The following is a 21,010-nucleotide window of genomic DNA, read 5'->3' on the forward strand; positions in this document are numbered from 1 at the left end:
AGACTCAAAACAGAGCAAGAAAAAAGTAGTTGAAAGGGCTGGGAGCCACTTAGTGAAAACCTTCGATTCCCTTGGGCCTTCAACCTTGATTTTGGTTCCTCTTGTGCTGGTGCTGTGTCTGTATCTTTTCTGAGGCTATTCGCTAGCTCCCCTTCACCTTGGAGAAATGTTGAAAATATCCGCAGTGTCAAAAATAGTAATACCCATAGCAGAGATCAGAAAGGACATCCTGCTGCTAATCCAGGAGCTGACTCTGGATTTCTCTGGGGCCATAAGCCACAAAAGGAGACAGATGGCTATTCATTAAATGGGGGTGGGGTGAGAGGAGGGAAGAAACCTTGTTTCTTCAAGTCAATCCAATTCCTCACACATTTATGAAGGTCTAGGCAGGAGGAGACAAAGAGAGTTATGATGCAGATCCTGCTGTCAAGGGGTTTACTGCTTAATTAAGTGGGGAGGGACAGAGTGCAGAGGCAATAGCAAAGACAAGGAGAAGGGCCTGAAGTATAAGGGAGAGGGAGAGAAACACAAAAGGCATAAATAGGTAAATATTGTGGGAAATGGGAGGAGGGAGGGAGAGATCGCTTTCACACGGGGATGAGAGAGGCCTTGAAGGAAGAGAAGGCATTGGAGTTGGGCCCAGAGTCATGGCCTCTCAGTGTGCCAAGGGGCCTCCGTGGCCATCTGTTTGCCCCCATACCAGGGAGAGAGTGGCTTCTCCCACATCACCAGTGAGTTATCACCCAGCCTTCCTTGGAGGAGGGAGGGAGGTGCCCCCTCTTCCTCCCTCCTCCCTAGGCAGCTCATTCTACGTTGGGAGTAGCTCTAATTGTTAGCAAGTTTTTCATTTCATTCATCTAAAACTTCTCGTGATTCTTCCTCTGGGAGCAAGCAGAAAAAGCCCAACCCTCTTTCTGTGTGACAGTCTTTCAAACTCATGAAAACAGCCATCTCACTAATTCCTCTCCAGGTTAAACAACCCCTGTTTCTTCCACTGGTATGGTTCTTTACCATCCTGGTTGCCTTCCTCTGACACCATCCAGCTTATCAAAGCCCTTCCTAAAGGCCTTTGGGACAGCTAGATGGAGCAGTGGATGGAACACTGTGTCTGGAGTCAGGAAGACCTGCATTCAAATCCAGTCTCAGATACTTCCTAACTGTGTGACCCTGGGCAAGTCACTTAGCCTCTGTCTTCCTCAGTTTCCGCAACTGTATAGAACCCATCTTACGGGTTTATTGTGAAGATCAAATGAGATATATTTGCAAGTTGCCTGGTACATAGTAGGTGCTTAATACATGTTTATTCCAGGGGTGGTTAGGTGGCACAGTGAATAGAGCACTGGCCCTGAAGTCAGGAGGATCTGAGTTCAAATCCAGCCTCAGACACTTACACTTACTAGCTGTGTGACCTTGGGCAAGTCACTTAACCGCAATTGCCCTGCCTTCCCCCCTCCAAAAAGCAAAAAAAAAAAAAAAAGTTTATTCCCTCCCCCCCCCCCCCCCCTTCCTAAACTGTAGAGCCCAAACAGTATTACAGATGTAAACTCATCACAGCTGAATGTGGCTGGATTATCACTTCTTAGTCTTTTGATATAACCTTTTTTGGCTGCCTTTCCACGGGGTTAACTGATACTGAATTTGCATTGCAACTCTCAGATATTTCTTCAGTGAATCTAGCCCTGTTTCTCCCATATAATGTTCATGAAGTTTATTTTTAACACAAATTTTAATAAATATGAAGTTGATTTTTTTGAACCTAAGAGTAGAGCTTTACATTTGTACTTACAGGGTGATATAACGAATCCCTTAAAAGGCTAAGATGAAATTCTCTTAAAATATGAAAGGTGATTATTATTTTTGTTGTTGTTTGGGCATTTTCAGTTTTCTTGGCAAAGATACTGGAGTGTTTTACCATTTCCTTCTCCAGTTCATTTGACAGATGAGGAGACAGAGGCAAATAAGACTTAAGTGGCAAAAAAAAAAACAACTAAGTGACTTGCCAGGATCACATAGAATTTGAACTCAGGTCTTCCTGGCTCCAGATCTGGCACTTATCCACTGTGTCACCTGGCTACCCTCAGTTATTATTTTAGTAACAGTCCTTTTGGAATCCAGTGGGTTTTTAATTCTGGTTCACAAGCAACATTTTGCAAAATATCCCTACTAGAATATTCCTCTTCCATGCTTCCTGTCCCTGGAGAGCATCTCTTAAAATAACTCACATTTACACAGTGTTTTCTTGTATATACTAGCACATCCCACATCGAATTCCTCACATGGATTATTTCAGTCTTCCTATTTAAGCTCCCGTTTTCCCCTTGGGAAACCCCATGTCCATTGTCAGTGGAGACAAAATCTCTAGATACCTCTGACCTTACAGCTATTCTCTCATTTCCCCAACATCCTCAGAGGAAGAGAGATCACTCCTTTCCCCCTTCTAGTGTCACTCCCGCTAGTGTTCTCCCTCTCACCTCCAGTGCTCCCGTAACTGTATGTCTGATCTTGTCATCAGTCTCTGGTTCCTTCCTCTCTGTATTTAAACATGCTCAAACCTCTTGGTATCTTAATGAGGGAGAGAAAAAGAGAGAGACAGAGACAGAGAGACACAGAGACAGAGACACAGAGAAAGTCAGAGAGACAGAGAGAGACACATACAGAGTGAAAGACACAGAAAGAGACAGAGACATAGAGATAGAGAGACACAGAGACAGACAGACACACATACAGAAAGAGACAGAGACACATACAGAGTGAAAGACACAGAAAGAGACACAGAGACAGAGAGACACAGAGAAAGACAGAGAGAGACACATACAGAGTGAAAGAGAGAGACAGAGACATAGAGATAGAGAGACACAGAGAGAGACACAGAGACAGAGAGATAGAGAGACACAGAGTGAAAGACACGGAGAGAGACAGAGACAGACAGACAGACAGACACACACACACAGAGACAGAGAGACTTGCTTGACTCAGCTTCTTCTGACTATTCTACTTCTCTCCCAGAGCAGAATTTAAGCTCTCAGAGGACAGGTACTGATTCCATCTTGTGAGTTATTTTAAGAGATTAAAAGATACTCTCCAAGGACAGGAAGCAAGAAAAAGAGTATTTTAATAGGGACATTTTGCAAAATGTTGCTTGTGAACCAAATTTAAAAACTCACTGGATTCCAAAGCAGCAGGCACTAAAATAATAACTGAGGGGCAGCTAGGTGGCACAGAGGCACTGGGCCTAGAGTGTTCAAATCCAACCTCAGACACTAGTTGTGGGATCCTGGCAAGTCACTTAATCTTGTTGGCCTCTGTTTCCTTATCTGTAAAATGCCTGACTCCAGCACCAGAGTCTGCTAAATAAAAGTGATGCTTTTCAGTTAGTAGGCACATAATAAATATTTGTTGAATTGTTATTGAATTTTTTGCTGAGAGACTTATCAAGTAAGTAGTTAACGATCATGAGCACCCATTCCTTCCTTAAAGTTTTAAAAGCTAGCACCTCCATCCCTGTAGTACTGAAACAGTACTCTTAAAAGTCCATTCTAGTTGAATCCCAAAGCTTTTTCTCCCCTTTGACAGTAGCATTTTGTCAACACCATTTTCAGTGGCCCCCACCTCCCTGCCCTGGCTCATCCCTTGGTAACCATTTCTTCTGTTTTATGTGATACTATAATTGCTAGTTCCACTTCTCTGATCTCTTCTTGTTTTGTAATTCTTCTTCCTCTTAGCTCTTAACTATGGATGACACTCAAAGCTCAGTTTAATTACCCACCTTTTTCTTCTTCATTCATTAAAAGTTATTGTCCTCACTTATGACTTCAATGAGACTCATGCCCCTAACTCACAAATCTACATCTCTAGCCCCAACCTGATATGTCTGCTAGTACATTCCACCATTATTTCAAATTAAATGTGTGAATTTGGACAAATTTCTTAATCTCTCTAGTCCCTAGTTATTTGTAAAATTTGGGGTGTTGGATTCTGAGATTCTTCTAAATTGTAATATTAGTTTAAATATTTAGAACCAAATGTGTGAGAGGCAGCCAACATGGGGTAGCGGATAGGGAGCCAGTCAGGAAGTACTGGGTTCAGGCTGGGCCTCTGACATCCACTGACTGTGTGACCTTAGGCAAATCACTCAACCTCTGGGTGTTCTACTAGCTCTCCAAGTCTATAAATTACTTAACTATTGCTGATCTGAATTAGTAAAGAGAATTTCCTACACAAGTGAAATCAGATTCAGATCACAAGAAGACCCAAACTCATTATCTCCCTTTATTTATCTCCCAACTGGATTCCCCTTTCAAAGTTTATAACTAAAAATATTTTTTTTCTAGTCTCCCAAGCTTGTCAATCATCATTGACTCCTCCTCCTCCTCATATCTCAGCAGTCAATCCCATTCCTGCTTCCAAGTCTTCTTTTCCACTGTGGACTTTTCTCTCCCTCTCCATTCCCAGTGATATTACCCTAGTTCAGATCCTCATAAGATCTGCATTACTGTAACTGCTCCTAATTTTTTTCCTGCCCTCTAATCTTTTTCAATTTATCCTGTATAATTAATTGAGGAGAAAAGGAAGAAGTTCCGGATTGTAAAGCTCTGGTGCTTTCTATAATGGTTAGTCACACTAAGTAACCGTCCAGGTACTCAGTGTCCTGTTTTGTAGACTAAATGCTCCTCCTGCTAGGCTATGAGAAGGAAGTTGTGACGCAAACTTTGGGGGTTTTCCAGGATCCCTGATATGGTTGCGTAGGATGCTGCTGCCATCTGGTGCCTTCATGAGGAAACAGTCATGCACAGGGTGCTTCCCTGCAGAGAATGATGAGTTTGCAGCTGCTCCTTGGCTTGGAAAATGTAGCTGAGACCCCAAGAAAGGGACAGTAGAGACAAGGGAAAGTAGGAGAATCTTTTTTTTTTTTTTTAAAGCAATCAGGGTTAAGTAACTTGCTCAAGGTTACACGGCCAGGTGTTTCTGGGTGGGTAATAAGTGTCTGAGCCCGGGATTCGATCTCCAGGTCTTCTCAACACTGGAGCCAGGGCTCTTACTCACTGTGCTACCTGGCCGCCCCTGAAAGTAGGAGAATCTTAGCACTGCTCTGGGAGGTTCGGTTGCCTGAGAACTCCAGAACAACCTTGGGCACAACTGGGCTTCTGACCTCTTGTCCAGCCTGGGAGGGGGTGGGGACACACACACACACACACACACACACGCGCGCGCACACACACACACACACGCACACACACACACTGATTCAGCTACCAAAGTTCCCTTTTCACAATACTTTTTCTTCTGTGCCTTAAATGCAGCGATGGGGAAATTGTATGAAGTCATCATATTTAGCTACCCAAGCAGAGCCCACCAGGTCATCTCAAGAGTTACCATGAGGCAGTTCTCCATGGGAGTTCCTGGGGGAACTCATCATGTCCTAACCAGACAGCCCAGGATCTGGGAGTTGGAGGTAAGAACCAGGGGCTGGTTTGTTGAATCCGGGTTTAACACAGTTGTCAAAAGTTGACTTGCATGTGAGGGACCAGAATATTGCCCTTCAGGTGCATTGCATTAAGCCTTTCCAAATCCTGGTAGGGTTATGGTAAAGCAACGGTCTCTATATCCTGAATTAGGACAAGATCTATCTAGTGGTGTTCTCTTCAATGCAGTCAGAGAGAATCTGACCAATGAATCTAATATCCCCCTTTCCCCATTATTTATATAAATACTGATTATTATACTGAATCTACAAGCAGAACCAGAATGTCAAGATGTTATAGCAGAGGGGGCTCACTTTTACCATATTTCTAGTTTGTCATTCAGAAATATTTTATGATTATCTTCTATGTTTACAGTTTGTACTAAGGGCTATAGGCAGAGGGACATTAGAAATTGCCTAATCTCTTTTGTCAATGAGGAAAAAGGAGAATGACTAAGTCAAGGTCACTTGGTAGATACAGCTAATAGCCAAGTGTCAAAAGGAAGCTAGCAGATTCCAGAGTGATTCTCATGAAAATACACTTGGATATCAATCACAGGGGTGTGTGTGTGTGTGTGTGTGTGTGTGTGTGTGTGTGTGTGTCCCTATAACCCCTGATATGCATTTGTGCACTGGGCTGTTTGCAGTGCTTGAGCTGACCAGAATTAGGCAGAGTTAGCCTGGGAAGGGTTTGGGAGAAGTAAGAGAAGAACATTGGGCAGCGAGAGGAGGAGGCATCACACTTATGGCAACCAGGAAGGATAGTGAGCATTAAGGCAAGTGAGTCCTGCGTGGGAGAAGTCCTGATCTAGCAGGAGCTGAGAGGTAAAGGGAGTGAAGAGCAGGTAGGTAGTGCTGGCAGAGAGTGCTATTCAGTAGATAATTCATTATTCCTTTGAGGTGCTTTAAGAGATGGGGTCCCTGGGCAGGATCCTCAACAGAAGACTGGATGCTACTTGAATGTAGAATTCCACATATCAGAATTGTTTGTTAGAATTATCAGAATACTAAGCTCTTATGTAGTTAGGTGGCACAGTGGATAGAACACAGGGCCTGGAATCAGGGGGACCTGAGTTCAAATCCTGCCTCAGATTAAGCTTTGTAACCCTGGGTGAAGAACTTTGCCTCTGTTTGCCTCAGTTTCCTCAACTATAAAATGGGGATAATATTAACACCTACCTCACAGGGTTATTGTGTAGATCATTATATGTTATATATATTTTATATATTATGTATATATATACATATATGCATACATGTATGTATATACATATATATGTATTGTTTAACACAGTGCTTGGCACACAGGAAACATTAAATAGATGTTTGTTCCTTTTCCACCTTGTTGCTCAGCCCTTTCTCCTTATACACTAATCAGTGCCCCCTTTAAACTCTGCACAGTACAAGTACTGTCTACTTACTACTGCACTAGCTACTAAATGCAGCATTGGGAATCAGAAGACCTGGGTTCGAATCCTGGTTCTGCTGCTTATTACCTGTTTGACCATGACCTAGTCCCTTCAATTCCTTGTCTCCAATTCCCTTATCTGTAAAATGAGGGAGTTAAACTACATAGTCTTTAAAGTCCCTTCCTGCTCAAAATCTGGTAAACACAACTTTTTAGGGGCAAGGTTTAGGCTCACCTGGCTCAGGTAGGAGATACTCCCATCATCCTGGACTTATCTTTCTTTTAGAGCTTCCTGCACCGAGGATTGGGGTCACTCCTAAGATTCTGCCAGGATTTAGACAGTCTCAGATCTGGTGTCACACGGCCCGAGGAAGCTGAAGATGTCAGTCATGGAAGAGAGGTGAGGACCTCCTATTTCTCTCCCACTAACTGAATCTTTTCCACGGATCAGCTCCTCTCTCATTCACATCACACTTCTCTCGTGCCCATGCTTGTCATCAGGCCTCAAGATGGAATTTAATAGGGCTGTCTGTCTGAATTTTCTACCTCTGAAACCCAGGAAAGCAGTCCCTGGCTGTGGCCAGAGTCTGCTAGCCTCTGATCAGATTACGCAGGACGCCAAAAGGACGAAGAACCGTCAGTAACTTGTGTTTGTTTCCTTTCCCAGGTGACAGCAGCTCCAGGCAGAATTTTCCTCTGTCTTCTTGACACGGACCAGAGAAAACTGAGATTTGTCTTCATGAGCAATGCCATCTCCTGGCTGGAGGGGATCATTGCCGTCCTTTTGAGCAAGCCCATGCTATTTGTCAGGTACTTTGTCAGGGCTCACCCAGAGCTTCCATCCTGACCAGCAGCAGGTTTCAGGGGAGCCTGGGCTGGCAGTTCAGAAAGAGCCCAAACAGAGACACACGTGAATGTTTTGTCTTGGTAAGAGTGAAAAATGAACTCTTTACTGTGGGGACATCTGACATAGTGATGAGGGGTCTTTGGCTTCTCTTTGTGGACACGATTGTTGGCTACCTTTTGGTCAAAGGAGGAAATCAGATTGGGAGCTCCTTGAGGGCAGGGACTCTCTTTTGCTTCTTTTTGTACCACCAGAGCTTAGCGCAGTGCCTGGCATGTGATGAGCACTTAAATGTTTATTGATTGTTGGAAATCTTGGGTCAGACAAGTCAGCTGTGGTAGCTAACATTTAACAATCCTGCTTAGCAGTGACTTTTTCCCATGCTGATAGCGAGTGTGACTTTGTATTTTTTTTTTTTTAGTTTCCCTTTCGAGGTGCCCAGGGAGAAGCCAGACCAGGTTGCAAGAAAGAGAATGTCTTTTCAGCTTCAGGAGAAAAACAGCTGGGCTCCCCTGGGAGCTCCTGGGCTGCATTGTGCTGGAGCACTCGTTCTGGCTAAGTACGGGACAGTGGTGAAGGAGGAGAGCCAAGTCACATGAACTCCCTCTCTCCATCTGGACTCTGAGTTCCTCGGAGCGCAGAGCGCTCCCTTTGCACTTTGTGCCCCCAGCACCTGGCACAGCGGCAATAAACACTGCACAGGACTTGGGGCGTACTTTCTGGGGTTCAGATCGAGATTTTTCCTTTCCAGGTCTGTGGATCAACCACCAAGAGAAGTCCAGAGTAGCCGCCTGCCTGAGCCCAGCTCCCAAGCTGAGAAGCAGAGGACGTCCCGAAAGCCTCTCTTTGCAAAGGTCCAAGTCAGAGAAGCGAAGGACAGGCACAAGAGAGTGGCTTTTGTTTGCTCCTTGGGCTTTCTTCCCATGCTTAGTGCTCCCCCAGTGGAAGGAAGCCTGCCTCTTTTATGTCACTTGGGTAAACTGAGCCCCACTGCCCGTACTGCCGGTAGCCTCACTTGGGGGTATGAATCAGAGTTAATAGCAGTAACACCAACCCACCCTTTTTCCATAGTGAACACCAATGGGTTGGATCCACTTGGTGGCAACTGTTTGGATTTTGGACACGGGATTTTAAGAAGTAAATGGCTTCTGAGATATTAGCCTTATAAATTCAATCCTTGCATGCCTGTAGTCATCACAATTTTATACTTTTCAAAGTTTGCAGAGATATTATCTTATATCCCTTCAGCTTAACATTTTCTTCTCATAGAACGGCACTATAAGCCTTAAGGAATCTTGGTCCAATTTCTTAGTTTTTGATGGTTGGGCAATTTTAGAGAATAGGGTTGACCTTAGCCCTGGTATGGTTTTTAGGGTGTTGGGAAGGCACTATCCTAATGAACCCCCCAAATCTCTTCTTACTTTCTGGAAAGTGCTTGAAAGTCCAGAGTTAATTCACTTTAATTCAGCAAAGATTTATGAAGTATCTACAATGTGCCAGGCACTTGTGTTGGGGAAGGAAAGGAACCAACATTTATATAATACTTACTATGTGCCAGGCACTGTGTTAGGTCCTTTACAAATATTATTTCATTAGATCCTCACAACAACTCTGCAAGAGAGGTGCAGTTATTATCCCCATTTTATAAATGAAGAAACTCAGTAAAATAGTGATTAAGTGACTTGCTCAGGGTAACACAGCTAGGAAGTGCCTGAGGCTGAATTTGAACCCAGGTTTTCCTGACTCTAGGCCTTGCACTCTATCTGTTGTGCTATCTAGCTGCTTTTATTAGAACCCTTTACTAGGTCCTAGAGATATGAAAACAGAGAGAAAAATAGAAATCTATTCCTTTTGACTTAAGGCTTTATTATTTTTATCCTTGTTCTGTTAAAATGTAAAAAATAAAAATCCCTAAAAGTTTCGGGTGGGGTGAGGTAAAGACAAGCTTTGAAATGTTGCATAGGGCCAGTCTTGGTGAGAGATCCCAAAGAAGCTTACCTATAAAGTGGAGGGGGTGGATTGTACAATCTCTGAGGCCCTTTCTAGCTCCAATCTGTGGTCCTGGTCTCCTAAGGAGCATTGCCCAGGATAGGCTAGGGAGTTCTCACTGAAGGAGACACAGCAGCCAGGGGTTACTTAGATATGGTAGTGGGGCTTTGTGTGAATGAGGGGGGTTGCTTTGAACTTAAGGAAGCTGAAAGGGGTGGAGAGAGCAGGTTGAAGACAAACTGCCTACTTCACAGTTTTACCCAGAGCCAACTCTGAAGGGTAAAAGTAAGTTCTTTTCTCATGCCCCAATCTCTGCTTCACCATCTTATAGCTGGTTTCCTCTTAGTCTCTCTTTCAAAAGGTATCAACTCTTCTCACGTCACATTTTCATCCTGGGTGACTTCCCTAGAAGAATTGACAAAGACACATGGGCTCTCACTTGACAAATGCTGGCTAAATCTGGTGAATGAGTGTTAGAGTTAAAAAAGACAAACGAATCAAGGTCAATTTTACATATAGGAAAAGGAAACTCAGAGAGGGTGAGTGACTTCCCCGAGGTCAGACAGTAAAATGGTAAAACCAGGACCAGAAGTCAGGCCTCTTGACTCCTTCCAGTTCAGGACTCCTACTGCTATACCACACTGCCTTTCGTTTATAGTTCTTATTTCACATTCTGTCATTGCAGCTGATGAATGATTGATTCAGCCTCAGCCAAGACTTAATGGGTGTGTTGATTACAGATATCATGGAAACTCAGGTTCCATCACCAGGAGCCCCTGAAGAATGTATTTTACCTTTTGGCAGAAAGCGCTCGGGATCCCAACACCACAAGGCGTCACATGGCAATTAAAGGCTTAGGAAATATGGCTTGTGAAGCCCCTGACAAGGTAAGAATGAGGAGATTCTCGGTCATTTCTTTACTTACCCACCCAGGGATCACCCACATGGCAGAATTTCCCAAGGCCAGAAATGAGGAAAACTTCAAAGTAATATTTCCTGGGGAGCAAGGATGCTGGCAGTATTTAATGCTACACCCTTCTGTGCCACCAAGAATGGATATGTGACATGAGAAAAGAGTTGATACTCGATCAGGAGGATTATCAGCTACATAATAATATAATAATAATAGATAAATCAGTGAAACAGAGATTGGGGGATAAGAATTGAACTTACTTTTACCCTTCACAGTTGGCTCTGGGTAAAATTAGGCATCATCTGTACCCACTTTACCCAAGGCAAAATGATGTACCAGACTAGAAGTACTCTCTTTAGCCCTCTCCTTGTCCTGTATATACTAGGGGAAATGGGGCATGGGGGAAGAGGAGGGCATTAGTGGCGTGCCCTGCATGCACTGCCCTCAATAGGTTTTCACCAGGGGATTGATTCCAAGAGAGTCTGAAGCAACATTGAACTGGAGAGGGGAAAGGAACAAGTGAATCTGCTTTGTGAATAACTATGCCAGCATTTGAGAGATGAGCATTTAGTTGGGGGTAATTAAGGTGAAGTAAGGTGGTACTTTGTAGTGTAGTAGATATAGAGCTAGTCTCAGAACCAGAAAAACTTGAGTTCAAGACATGCCTCTCGCCTACACTGGCTGTGCAGCCCTGGGAAAGTCCCTCCATTGCTCAGGGTTTTAGACAATTCTCTAAGACTAAATTTTGCAGAGAAAATGCCGACCTGCTTTGGTAGAGGGATTTCCTCATCTGGGAATTTCCTATATCAGTGGTTCTCAAGCTTTTTGTTCTCAGGACCTCTTAGTGAATCAACTCACCCAAAGACTGGAGACACTTCCCTTCCCCAAACCCCCTTACTCCTCCCCCCTGCCCCCTTGTCTGTTTTGGAGGTGTTATTTTGGGTAGGTAGAAGCAGGGCAGATGGCAAGATGGCTGGGGTGGATAGCTGGATGGGGTGTGAAGTGTGGCCTAGTTTACTAGTCTGGGGCTGCTACAAGGTTTTTAGGGTTACTCAGCCATCTGAAGAAAACAGAACAGGAAGGAAAACAAATTGAAAGAAAATGTATAGTGTGTTGGACAAGGGATCTTCTAAGAAGTTTTTCCTACATGCAGTTGATAACCTAGCAAAAAACCATAGATTACTGCAGTGCTGCCCAGCATGCTAAGCAAGGAGAGATCTTTGCAGGCCTTGGTTGTTTTTTCCTTTGGAGCATACGGGGAAGAATGCTTCCTCCTGCAGAAAAAGTGGGGAGGGGAGGAAACAAGCATTTATTAAATGCCAACTCTGTGCCAAGTACTGTCCTAAGCACTTTACAAATATAACAGATTTAGAAGAGATTTTAGAGATGGCTCCTTTTCATGTAGCAGGGAGAATGGGGCCCTGAATATTGGAGGGTGGCCACATGAAGGTTCCCTATTATTTTTGATTGTATGATCCCTTTAGACAGGCTATGGGAAGCCAGGAATAAAAAGGGGAGCTGACAGAGCTGCCATAAGTAATGACTCTATCACTCCTAACATAGAGAATTAGCATCCAGTGAAGATATTTAAAGAGAAGGAGGGTCATTTAGAGGGCTGATCTATATTGGTAGCTGGAGAGGAATTCCCAGTTCCACCCTGGGATAGGCCCAGCTGAAGCTGTAGAGGTCCCCTGGAGTGTGTCCTTCCTGGAACGATGCTGGTAGTGGTGGTGGCAGAGGTACAGATGTGATGAGCTTGTGTCTGCCCTCTTCTCTGCTCTCTCCAAGGAACTATATCATGGTTGTGTTTGGGTCCTCCCTCAGTGTATGCAGGGATGTGGTGGGGTGGGGAGAGTGAGGGGGAGAGTAAGAGAAGAACCAAAGTGTGAGGAAGGGGTATTGACTTAATAGAAGGACGTATCTGTGATGCCACAGTAATTCAGACGCATCCTAGGCTGAATATCTCATTAACAGAGCTGAAATGCTTCTCTCCCTCTCTAGTAGTCTGTCTGAGAGACTCAGGTGTGATACAGCTACAATTTAGCCCTCCTGATTTCTATGAAACCTCCCATAACCTCTTGGCTGCCATTTTAGAGCTCTCCCAAGGCCTATACTCCCCAGGCTGGGCTCTAGACCCTCTCCCCACTCTAAATACCTTAAAACTTAAGTCCTTTCCCAGGTGAAGGAAAGTCTTGGGCTTGCCCTCAGTCAGCCAGCACTTTGCAAACACCTGCTAAAGGACTGCATCCTGAGCTATTGAGGATGACTTAATCTTGCCAATCTTCCTTATATGAGCAAGGAGTCCCAGCAGAAGATGAGCAGGCTGCCTTTGCTTTTCTCTGTAGGTACTGGGAGGGCTGGGCAGCCTGTCTCTTGTTAACTTGGAAACAGTAGTTCCTGTGCTATTGATACTCTTAAATGTCCTGCTTGCTTAACAGGTGAAAAAATATAAGAAGATTTTGCTGGACTCACTGGTCCATGGACTGTATGACCCTGTGAGTTCTGAGATCATATATGAGAGTGTGAAGGCTCTGACCAGTATCCTGGGCAAGATCAAGGGGAAAGGTTTGGGCTCCTTCTTCGTAGATATCACACTTCAGACAAGGACTTTATTAGATGATGTAAGTGGTTCAAGAAGTGCAAATGATTAAATTCTTTTTTTTTTTTTCTTTTTGGAGGGCATTTGGGGTTAAGTTGCCCAAGGTCACACAGCTAGTTTTTTTTGTGTGTGTGTGTGTGTGTGTTAAGTGTCTGAGGTCGGATCCGAACTCAGGTCCTCCTGACTCCAGGGCCGGCACTCTCCTCACTGCGCCACCTAGCCGCCCCAAATGATTAAATTCTTTTTTTTTTCTTTTTGGAGGGCATTTGGGGTTAAGTAAGTTGCCCAAGGTCACACAGCTAGGTTTTTTTTTTTTTGTGTGTGTGTGTGTTAAGTGTCTGAGGTCGGATCCGAACTCAGGTCCTCCTGACTCCAGGGCCGGCACTCTCCTCACTGCGCCACCTAGCCGCCCCAAATGATTAAATTCTTAGTGGTGAGGGAGTGGGGTAAAAATTCACCCCACCTTCGTGGTGAGGGGAGTGGTTTCTGGGTATGGTCAGAGTATAAGGAACTCACTAATTAGTACAACAAACAATGAGTGCTTATGATCGTGGTGGGTGCTCTGAGGACATGAAGGTGAATAGGATGTTTCTTGTTGTCAGGAAGTTTTCAGTCTATTAAGGGGAACGAGACGTATGCACAAATGACTATAATCCAAAGTAAAGTATGATAAATGTCATAAGAAAGGCACAATGCCTATGTGGGAATCCAGACGGAGGAGAGATCACTTCTGGCTGAGGTCAGGGAAGGCCTGATTAAAGAGCAATTGATCCATTAATCAAGTATTTATTCAGATACTTGTTGGCTCAATGGATTCATTTGGCTCAACTGGGCCTGGAGTCAGGAAGGTGTATTCAAATCCAGCCTCACACTCACTAGCTTTGTGACCCTGGGTAAGTCACTTAACTCTGTCTGAAACCGCTGGAAAAGGAAATGGCCATCCATACCAATATCTTTGCCAAGAAAACTCCATGAGCATTATGGTGTGCTGTGATCCACAGGATCACAAAGAGTCAGATGTGAATGACTGAACAACCAATTTATTAAGTGCCTGCTATGTGCTAGCACTAAGTACTAGGGATACAAGTTGAAAGAATTATGTGGCATTTGAACTGAACCTTGAAAGATGGATCAAATTTTCATAGACTTTCAAGGTTTTGCTAGAGGGGAAGGCATCCTGAGTAAAGGCATATGAAAACACAGGACTATGATTGGAGAACAGTGAAGGGTCTAATCTTGGCAGGGTCATAGAAAAGGTGAAGGGGAATAATGGAATGTGAAGCAGGAACCATGGTCTGACACTAGTCACACTGGGCAAATCACTTAACTCCCTCGGCCTTAAGTTTCCTCATTTGTAAGATAAGGGGTTGGATTAGACAGCCTCTGAGGTCCCTTACACATCAGAACCATTGCTCTTGTGATCCTGGTATGCCTTGAATCGAATTAATTCAGTGACACTGGGAATTACTGAGGAGTTTTGATTGGGTGAGTGACATTGTCAACTTTAGGAATGTTAACCAGCAGTGTCAAGGATGGGTTAGAATAGGAAGAGACCAGACAGCAGAGAGGCAATGAGAGGCTGAAATGGAATGGTGGCAGTTTGAATGGGGAGGGTAAATTTCACTGAGAGTCTTCAAGGAGGTCTCTACAGAGCTTAGATACTGTTTGGATTTTAGGGGGTGGTGAGAGGGAGATGGAAGGGTAAAAAGTACCTCTGAAGTTTCATTCATTTGGTTAGGTCAACCTAACCAGAAGAATAAGTACCATTAGTAGAAATAGAAATGTCAGAAAGAGTGGGTTTTGGGGGTGCATGTGCCTGGTAATGTTAAGGTCCACTTTGGATACAGTGAATTTGAGGCACTTAATGGATCCAGTTGAAATAAAGTTGGAAATAAAGAATTGAATTCTGGGGAAATAGTCAGAATTGGAGATACACAATCGGGATTATGACAATTTTAACAACAATAACAATATTAATTTATACCTGTATGTTGCTTTGAGGTTTAGAAAGCACTTTGACATACATGACCTCGTTTGAATCATAACAACCCGGTAAGATTAGGGACAGCTAGCTATTTTTATTCTCACTCTACAGATGAGGAAAATGCTCTGAACTTGGATTCATGCTCTCTCTCTCTGACCCAGACAGTGAGTGGACAAGAATCTTATTTCCTCGAGCCTCAGTTTCCTCATCATACTTGTACTTCTTACCTCACAACAATTTTATATAAAAATGAACTATTATTCTTTTTGCAAGGTGCCAAGGTCTCTTTAGGAGATGACAGCCCCAGACTGAGTTCACTCTTTGCCAAGTGTATTTTCTTTTATCTCTGGGAGGAAGGGAAGAACAAAAACCTTCTCAATTCTTTACCTCCTTTGCCCTCTGAGGCAGAATCAGGGACAAATTAAATGAGCAAACTAATAAGGTTGGATTGGGAAGGAGAGGGAATAGGGTTCCATCTTCATTATCTCCATCTTAGATATGAAAAGCAGCCCTGGTGTGGTGAGCAGTGATGTTAAAGAGCTGGGGGTGGTATTAATGACTTCTCAGTTCTCCTTTTCTTTTGAAATGAAGAGTTTTTACAGGATGGAGCTGACCATTTATTTTGCATTTATATATAACAATGGTGGATTATAATAAGAAGGTCACTTGTTTTTTATTTATTCATTCATTTTTATCTGTGTTTAGTCATGCATGAATTAATTCATTAATATGTATATTTTTTTTGGGGGGGGGTGCTGGCTTCTGGTGGCTATACAGGAAAATGACAGGCTGAGGTATTCGGCATTTATCTTGTTTGGGCAACTGGCTGCCTTTGCCGGGTGGAAATGGAAGAAATTTTTCACCAGCCAGGTGAAAAGGACGAGGGACTCTCTCCTGGTCCACTTAAGGGATGGAAATCCCCAAGTTGCCACGGTAAGACTCTAAATAACCCACAAAATGAAACCTCTGCTTTCTCCACAAAGAACATTATGGTGTAATCCCCACTTGTACTTACGTTACTGCCCTCCTGCTGTCTTGGTTATGAGGATTCTATTTCCATAGCAGCAAAATTCCTCTGATTCTTAAGCCTGTAATCTCTAAGTTCTTGTGAATTCTCATTTTCTCTTGACCCATGCCAGTCCAAGACTAACACCAGATAATCCTAGACAAGCCAGTGTTAATGGAGTTTATTTAATCAGTGGGCTCCCATCTGTGTAGTGAAGAGACTGGTGCTCTTTCCCTAACTTGGGCCACTATTATTGTTATATATTTTCACTCTTTCACCTCCCCCATTTCCCTGATGAGGAAAATGCTCTGAACCTGGATTTACACTCTGTCTCTGACCCAGACAGTGTGTTTTAAAAAATCATGGAAAAAAGAGTTCCCATATGAAGTTTAAATTATTTGTATTATTAGGTAATATGTAATATACTACTGAAAGATACACAGATTTCTACATATTAATAATTAGAATGCTATATTAGAATAACTTCTGGACAGTGAATATTGAATATTAAATGTGTATTTAAATGATAGACGTTCATCAATGACTGAGTGTCTGTCTCTTTGACCTCCAATTCAACCAAGTGCAGCAAAATGCAGCAAAATTCCACCTGAGAAGGCGAAATGTACACTGCCCTGAACCTGGGGTCAATCTCTCTCTCTGGTCATTCAGGGGGTGAATATATCTGTCCCAGGAGCAAGAAGGTGCTCTATGTATCAATAAGTACTAAGCTAGGTATAGGATTCTTTTTTTTTAATCTATCAGTCAGAGAGTGAGTGGATAGAGAGTCAGCCTTAGAGATACAAATCCTTGGGTTCTGGTCCTGCCTCCGACATATACTGGCTATGTGACCTTGGGCAAATTGCTTTACTTCTCTGTGCTCTAGGTCACTCTCTGAGACTGTGACTTGTAGAAAAGGTACTGGTAGAAGAAGTTTCCTTACCAGAAGTTCCACCTACCATTGAAATCACAGATTGGGGCCCTGTCCCAAGCCCCTACTGACTCCTAAGACAAATGATCCAAGGGCCATTCTCTCTGCTGTTTGCTCCACTCTACCTCAGACTTGCAAAAAAAGCACCACAAATAAAACTCACACCCTTACCTCACTAGCATGTATGGGAAAAATAGTCCTGTTTTTGCTGAGGCATCATTAATGGAGAAAATGCATTTCTCATAAGCTCACATGTGAAGCCATAGTTTAGACGTGGTCGCTTGACAAACACATGCTCCCAAAGTCCTTCCAATCTGCAGCTTTGCCTGCAGACCCATCAGGGCTCCACAGATGTGGAGTTATCAGGCTCTTGAGAAAGACTCTCCAATCCTCTGACTCCCTGACCACGACAAGGTGACCACTTCCTTTTTCCTAGGCCTGCAGAACAGCTTTTCATGCTTGTTCCCCTTTCCTGAGACTGAAGAAGGAGCATCTGGAATATACCATGCAAGCCCAGGAAGAGCAAAGGAACCCCAAGCTTTATCGGCAGCTGGTGAGCAGAGTGTTTTCTTATCTTCATCAATCAATAATGATTCATTCAACACTTATTATGTTCCAGGTACTACTATGTTAAGAGCAGGGGACACAAAAGAATGGTAAACACCTGGTCCCTGGTCTCAAAGTGAATACATTCTAGTGGAGGACATCCTTCTTCTATGTCCTGGTTAGACAAAGGACCTATCCATTCCACTGGAAAAATCACAAATCAAATACTATTTTATGTAGTTTTTAAGTGCCTACTATGAGCTTCATGCTGGGATTACAAAGCTTAAAACTGATTCAGATTCTTTTCATGTCACGCCCTATATTTCTCCCTTTTACCTTTAACTACCCAATTTTGTTTTTTCAAGTCACCCCGTCATATACAACTCAGCCCCAACCTTTCTTTCAAACTGCCTTAGTAATGATGACAGTTTTAAGAATATCAATAACATTTTTGTAAAAATTTGACCTTAGTGAATGCCTTATAATTAATCTTCAGTGTTTTCTTTTCATTTTTTCTGGATCTTTTATATAAAATTTTCCATTGAGTTCTGGTCTTTTTGTTACAAATACCTGAAAGTCCTTCAGTTTGTCAAACACCCATTTTTTTTAAATTTAGGATTATACCGAACTTTGCTGGGTAAATTATTCTTGGACACAATCCCAGCTCTTGGCTTCAAAATATAATTTCTAAAACCTATGGTCTTTTAGAGTAGAAGCTTCTAGATCTTATGAAATCCTGACTGTATTTCTGCATTATTTAAATTTTTCATTGTTGTTGCTTGCAATATTTTCCCCTTAATCTAGGAATTTTGAAACCTGCAAGAAAATTATTGTCCCAGTGGGGAGAAGTAATGGAAATCTAAGGTAGAATGTGAAAGAGGCAGTGCTGTCAGTGAAAGAGCAGGAAGAAAACTTAAGGAGGGTGCAGACTGTACTGGACCATCGGCAATTGTCCCAGAATACTGTGCAAATGGCATAAGGGCTGGAGATTTCATGCAAATTGTGCCTTATTTCAAAAGGAAGTAGGAGAGTCCCAAGTTATTTTATTTTTTAAAGTATGGATTAAAATGACTTCCAAATGAGAATAAAAAAAAAAACAACTTTTTCCCTCTGCAGCACCAGCTTGCATTGTTAAACATTTTGGAAGAGCAGGTAATGGTTTCAGGTTGTCTAGCAACATATTCCTATGTAAATTTCGCTTCTATCTCCTCAGGACAATTCTCAAGAGATCTGTGGATATCTAATAACTTTGCCCCAGGTTTAGATTTTAATGAAAATTTGATGCATTTCCCGCCTCTGGGAGCTGGAGGCAGGTTTTGCTCCCAAGCTGCTGGTCTGAATGCTGGGTGGCATGTCCAACATTTGACAGATGCACAGTAATTCTTGTGGTTAACAGTTTCTACAGTAGGAGAGCTAGCTTTATTACATTTCTTCCTCACTCAGGTCTCCATCACTGCTTCCTTTCAGAGCTACTACCATCCAGAGCTCCTGCAGTTCTTCTATGCAAACAAAATCCTATAAACACAGAGCATCACGGAGGAGGGATCTTAATGATCAGATGTCCTGGATTCTCATCATTTTACTCATCTGAGTACATATTCCATTCACCACTACATATTGAGGTGAAAAAAAAAAACCAACCCAATGCTTGTTGTGATAGCGGCTGGTAGTAATTATTTTCATGAATCACAGTATGTAAGAATTGCATAATTAAACCAAACTTGATATACCCGAAGGTTTTCAAATAAAGCTTTAGAATATTGGAGTTGAAAGAGCATTTAGAAATTATCTAGACTAACTCGTCCAGTTTATATAATAAATCATTTTGTTCTCATATGTTTTTTCTAGGGTGGCATACAAATAAATATTTTAAAATTTAAACACATAAATTCCATCGTCATTTCCTTGCATTGTTTTGGTACATTTCCATTTTCATCATTTACCTTTTATTCTTTCTTAATATAAGCTTTCTTCACTTCAGCATAAGTGTAACTCTTACCATAGTTTACCCCCTCTTAGGTTCTCTAGTCCCAAGTGTTTAAAAATAAACTTTGGTTGTGAAATTTTAATAAAACATAATAGCTCTATGCATCACACATATGGCAATTAAAATGACTTTTAAAATTTTAATTTATGTGTAGGTAGATTAGTGACTATTTTATTCAGTTCAATGGGTTTTTATTAAGCAATTTACTATGTGTAAGCCAAAGCAGATGCAAAGATAAAAATGGAACACCCTGGCCTCAAGGAGCTTATATTTTATGAGCCCCGCTTACATTTTTACATCCTGCTGGTTCTGCTTATGGTTAAAGCATAAGTCTTTTTTTTTTTTTTTAAATAGGTTAAGATTTCAGGCAACTGTATGGTGTAGGAGTAATCAGAGGTCCTGGAGTCAGATCCCAACTCTTTCATCTATCGCCTGTATGACTTTGAACAAATCCCTTCAGGTCTTTGGAGCCTCACTGTCCTTGTTTTTAAAACGAGAATGCTGGACAAGATGACCTCTACAGTCTCCTCCAGCTCTTAGTCTGTGACCCTAGGAAAGGACCTTAGAGATCTTCTTAACCAATGCCTTCATTTTACTATTGAGGAAGGGTAGCTAGGGGGCACATTGGATAGATCATCAGGCTTAGAGTCAGGAAGAATAGAGTTAAAATATGACCTCAGCGGTGTGACCCTGGGCAAGTCACTTACCCCTGTTTGCCTCAGTTTCCTCATCTATAAAAGTATCTGGAGAAGAAAATGGCAAAACCCTCCAGTATCTCTGCCAAGAAAACATCAAATAGAGTCAGGAAAAGTTGGATGCAACTGAAGCAACCCCACAACAACTTTCTATTTAAAGTGCAGGTTAATCTGTATGGAATGCAACTGTAAGTTCCTTGCATATTTTAGTTATTTCTGTTTCTCAGTGTCTAGTATAGTGTTTTGCACAGTATTTGCTGAACAAATGACTTATCAGAATCTTCAGTGATTCTTTATTGTCTATTGAATAAAGTCTAACCTGGCATTCAAGGACCTCCTAGGTATTCTCTCAGCTGACCTCTCTAGCCAGTTTTCTCACTACTCCCTTTCATAATACTTCAGCCCCTGTTGGACTAGCTATTCTTATTTCTTTTGCTCTTCTGCCTTTTTATCTTTAATCATCGCACTCCTTCCACCTGGGATGCACTTTTCCCCTCTTTCTCAGTCATCTCTGCTTGCTAAATTCCCATCCATTATCTTTCAGATGCAGCTCAAACTCCGTCCACTCCATGATGCTTTCACTGATAACCTTAGAATTGCTCTTATCCTCTAGGCTCAAGTCCCTGCCTCTAATATTTGCTGGTCCTGTG

At 42.5% G+C, this 21,010-nt stretch overlaps 1 protein-coding gene across 6 annotated transcripts in view; it reads left to right on the forward strand.

The window, feature by feature from the left end:
* The window catches only part of MRO (maestro), a 99,121-nt gene extending 79,554 nt beyond the window's left edge, over positions 1-19,567 (forward strand). For 4 of the 6 annotated variants that reach the window (XM_069104151.1, XM_069104161.1, XM_069104171.1 and 1 more), the window contains 10 exons: positions 5,301-5,452; positions 7,156-7,269; positions 7,537-7,679; positions 8,135-8,272; positions 8,465-8,567; positions 10,443-10,589; positions 13,054-13,236; positions 15,976-16,131; positions 17,569-17,685; positions 19,122-19,567. In XM_069104151.1, the coding sequence (XP_068960252.1) occupies positions 5,303-5,452; positions 7,156-7,269; positions 7,537-7,679; positions 8,135-8,272; positions 8,465-8,567; positions 10,443-10,589; positions 13,054-13,236; positions 15,976-16,131; positions 17,569-17,685; positions 19,122-19,199 (1,329 nt within the window). In that variant the 5' untranslated portion in view covers positions 5,301-5,302 and the 3' untranslated portion in view covers positions 19,200-19,567. The remainder of the gene's footprint in view (positions 1-5,300; positions 5,453-7,155; positions 7,270-7,536; positions 7,680-8,134; positions 8,273-8,464; positions 8,568-10,442; positions 10,590-13,053; positions 13,237-15,975; positions 16,132-17,568; positions 17,686-19,121) is intronic. The other 2 variants (XM_069104183.1, XM_069104184.1) reach the window with 2 other exon arrangements.
* Positions 19,568-21,010: the final 1,443 nt, after the last annotated feature.

Source organism: Petaurus breviceps, unplaced genomic scaffold, assembly GCF_028583685.1.
Source record: "Petaurus breviceps papuanus isolate PSGF00001 unplaced genomic scaffold, PetGlider_PUasm1.0 131, whole genome shotgun sequence".
Taxonomy (NCBI): Eukaryota; Metazoa; Chordata; class Mammalia; order Diprotodontia; family Petauridae; genus Petaurus; species Petaurus breviceps.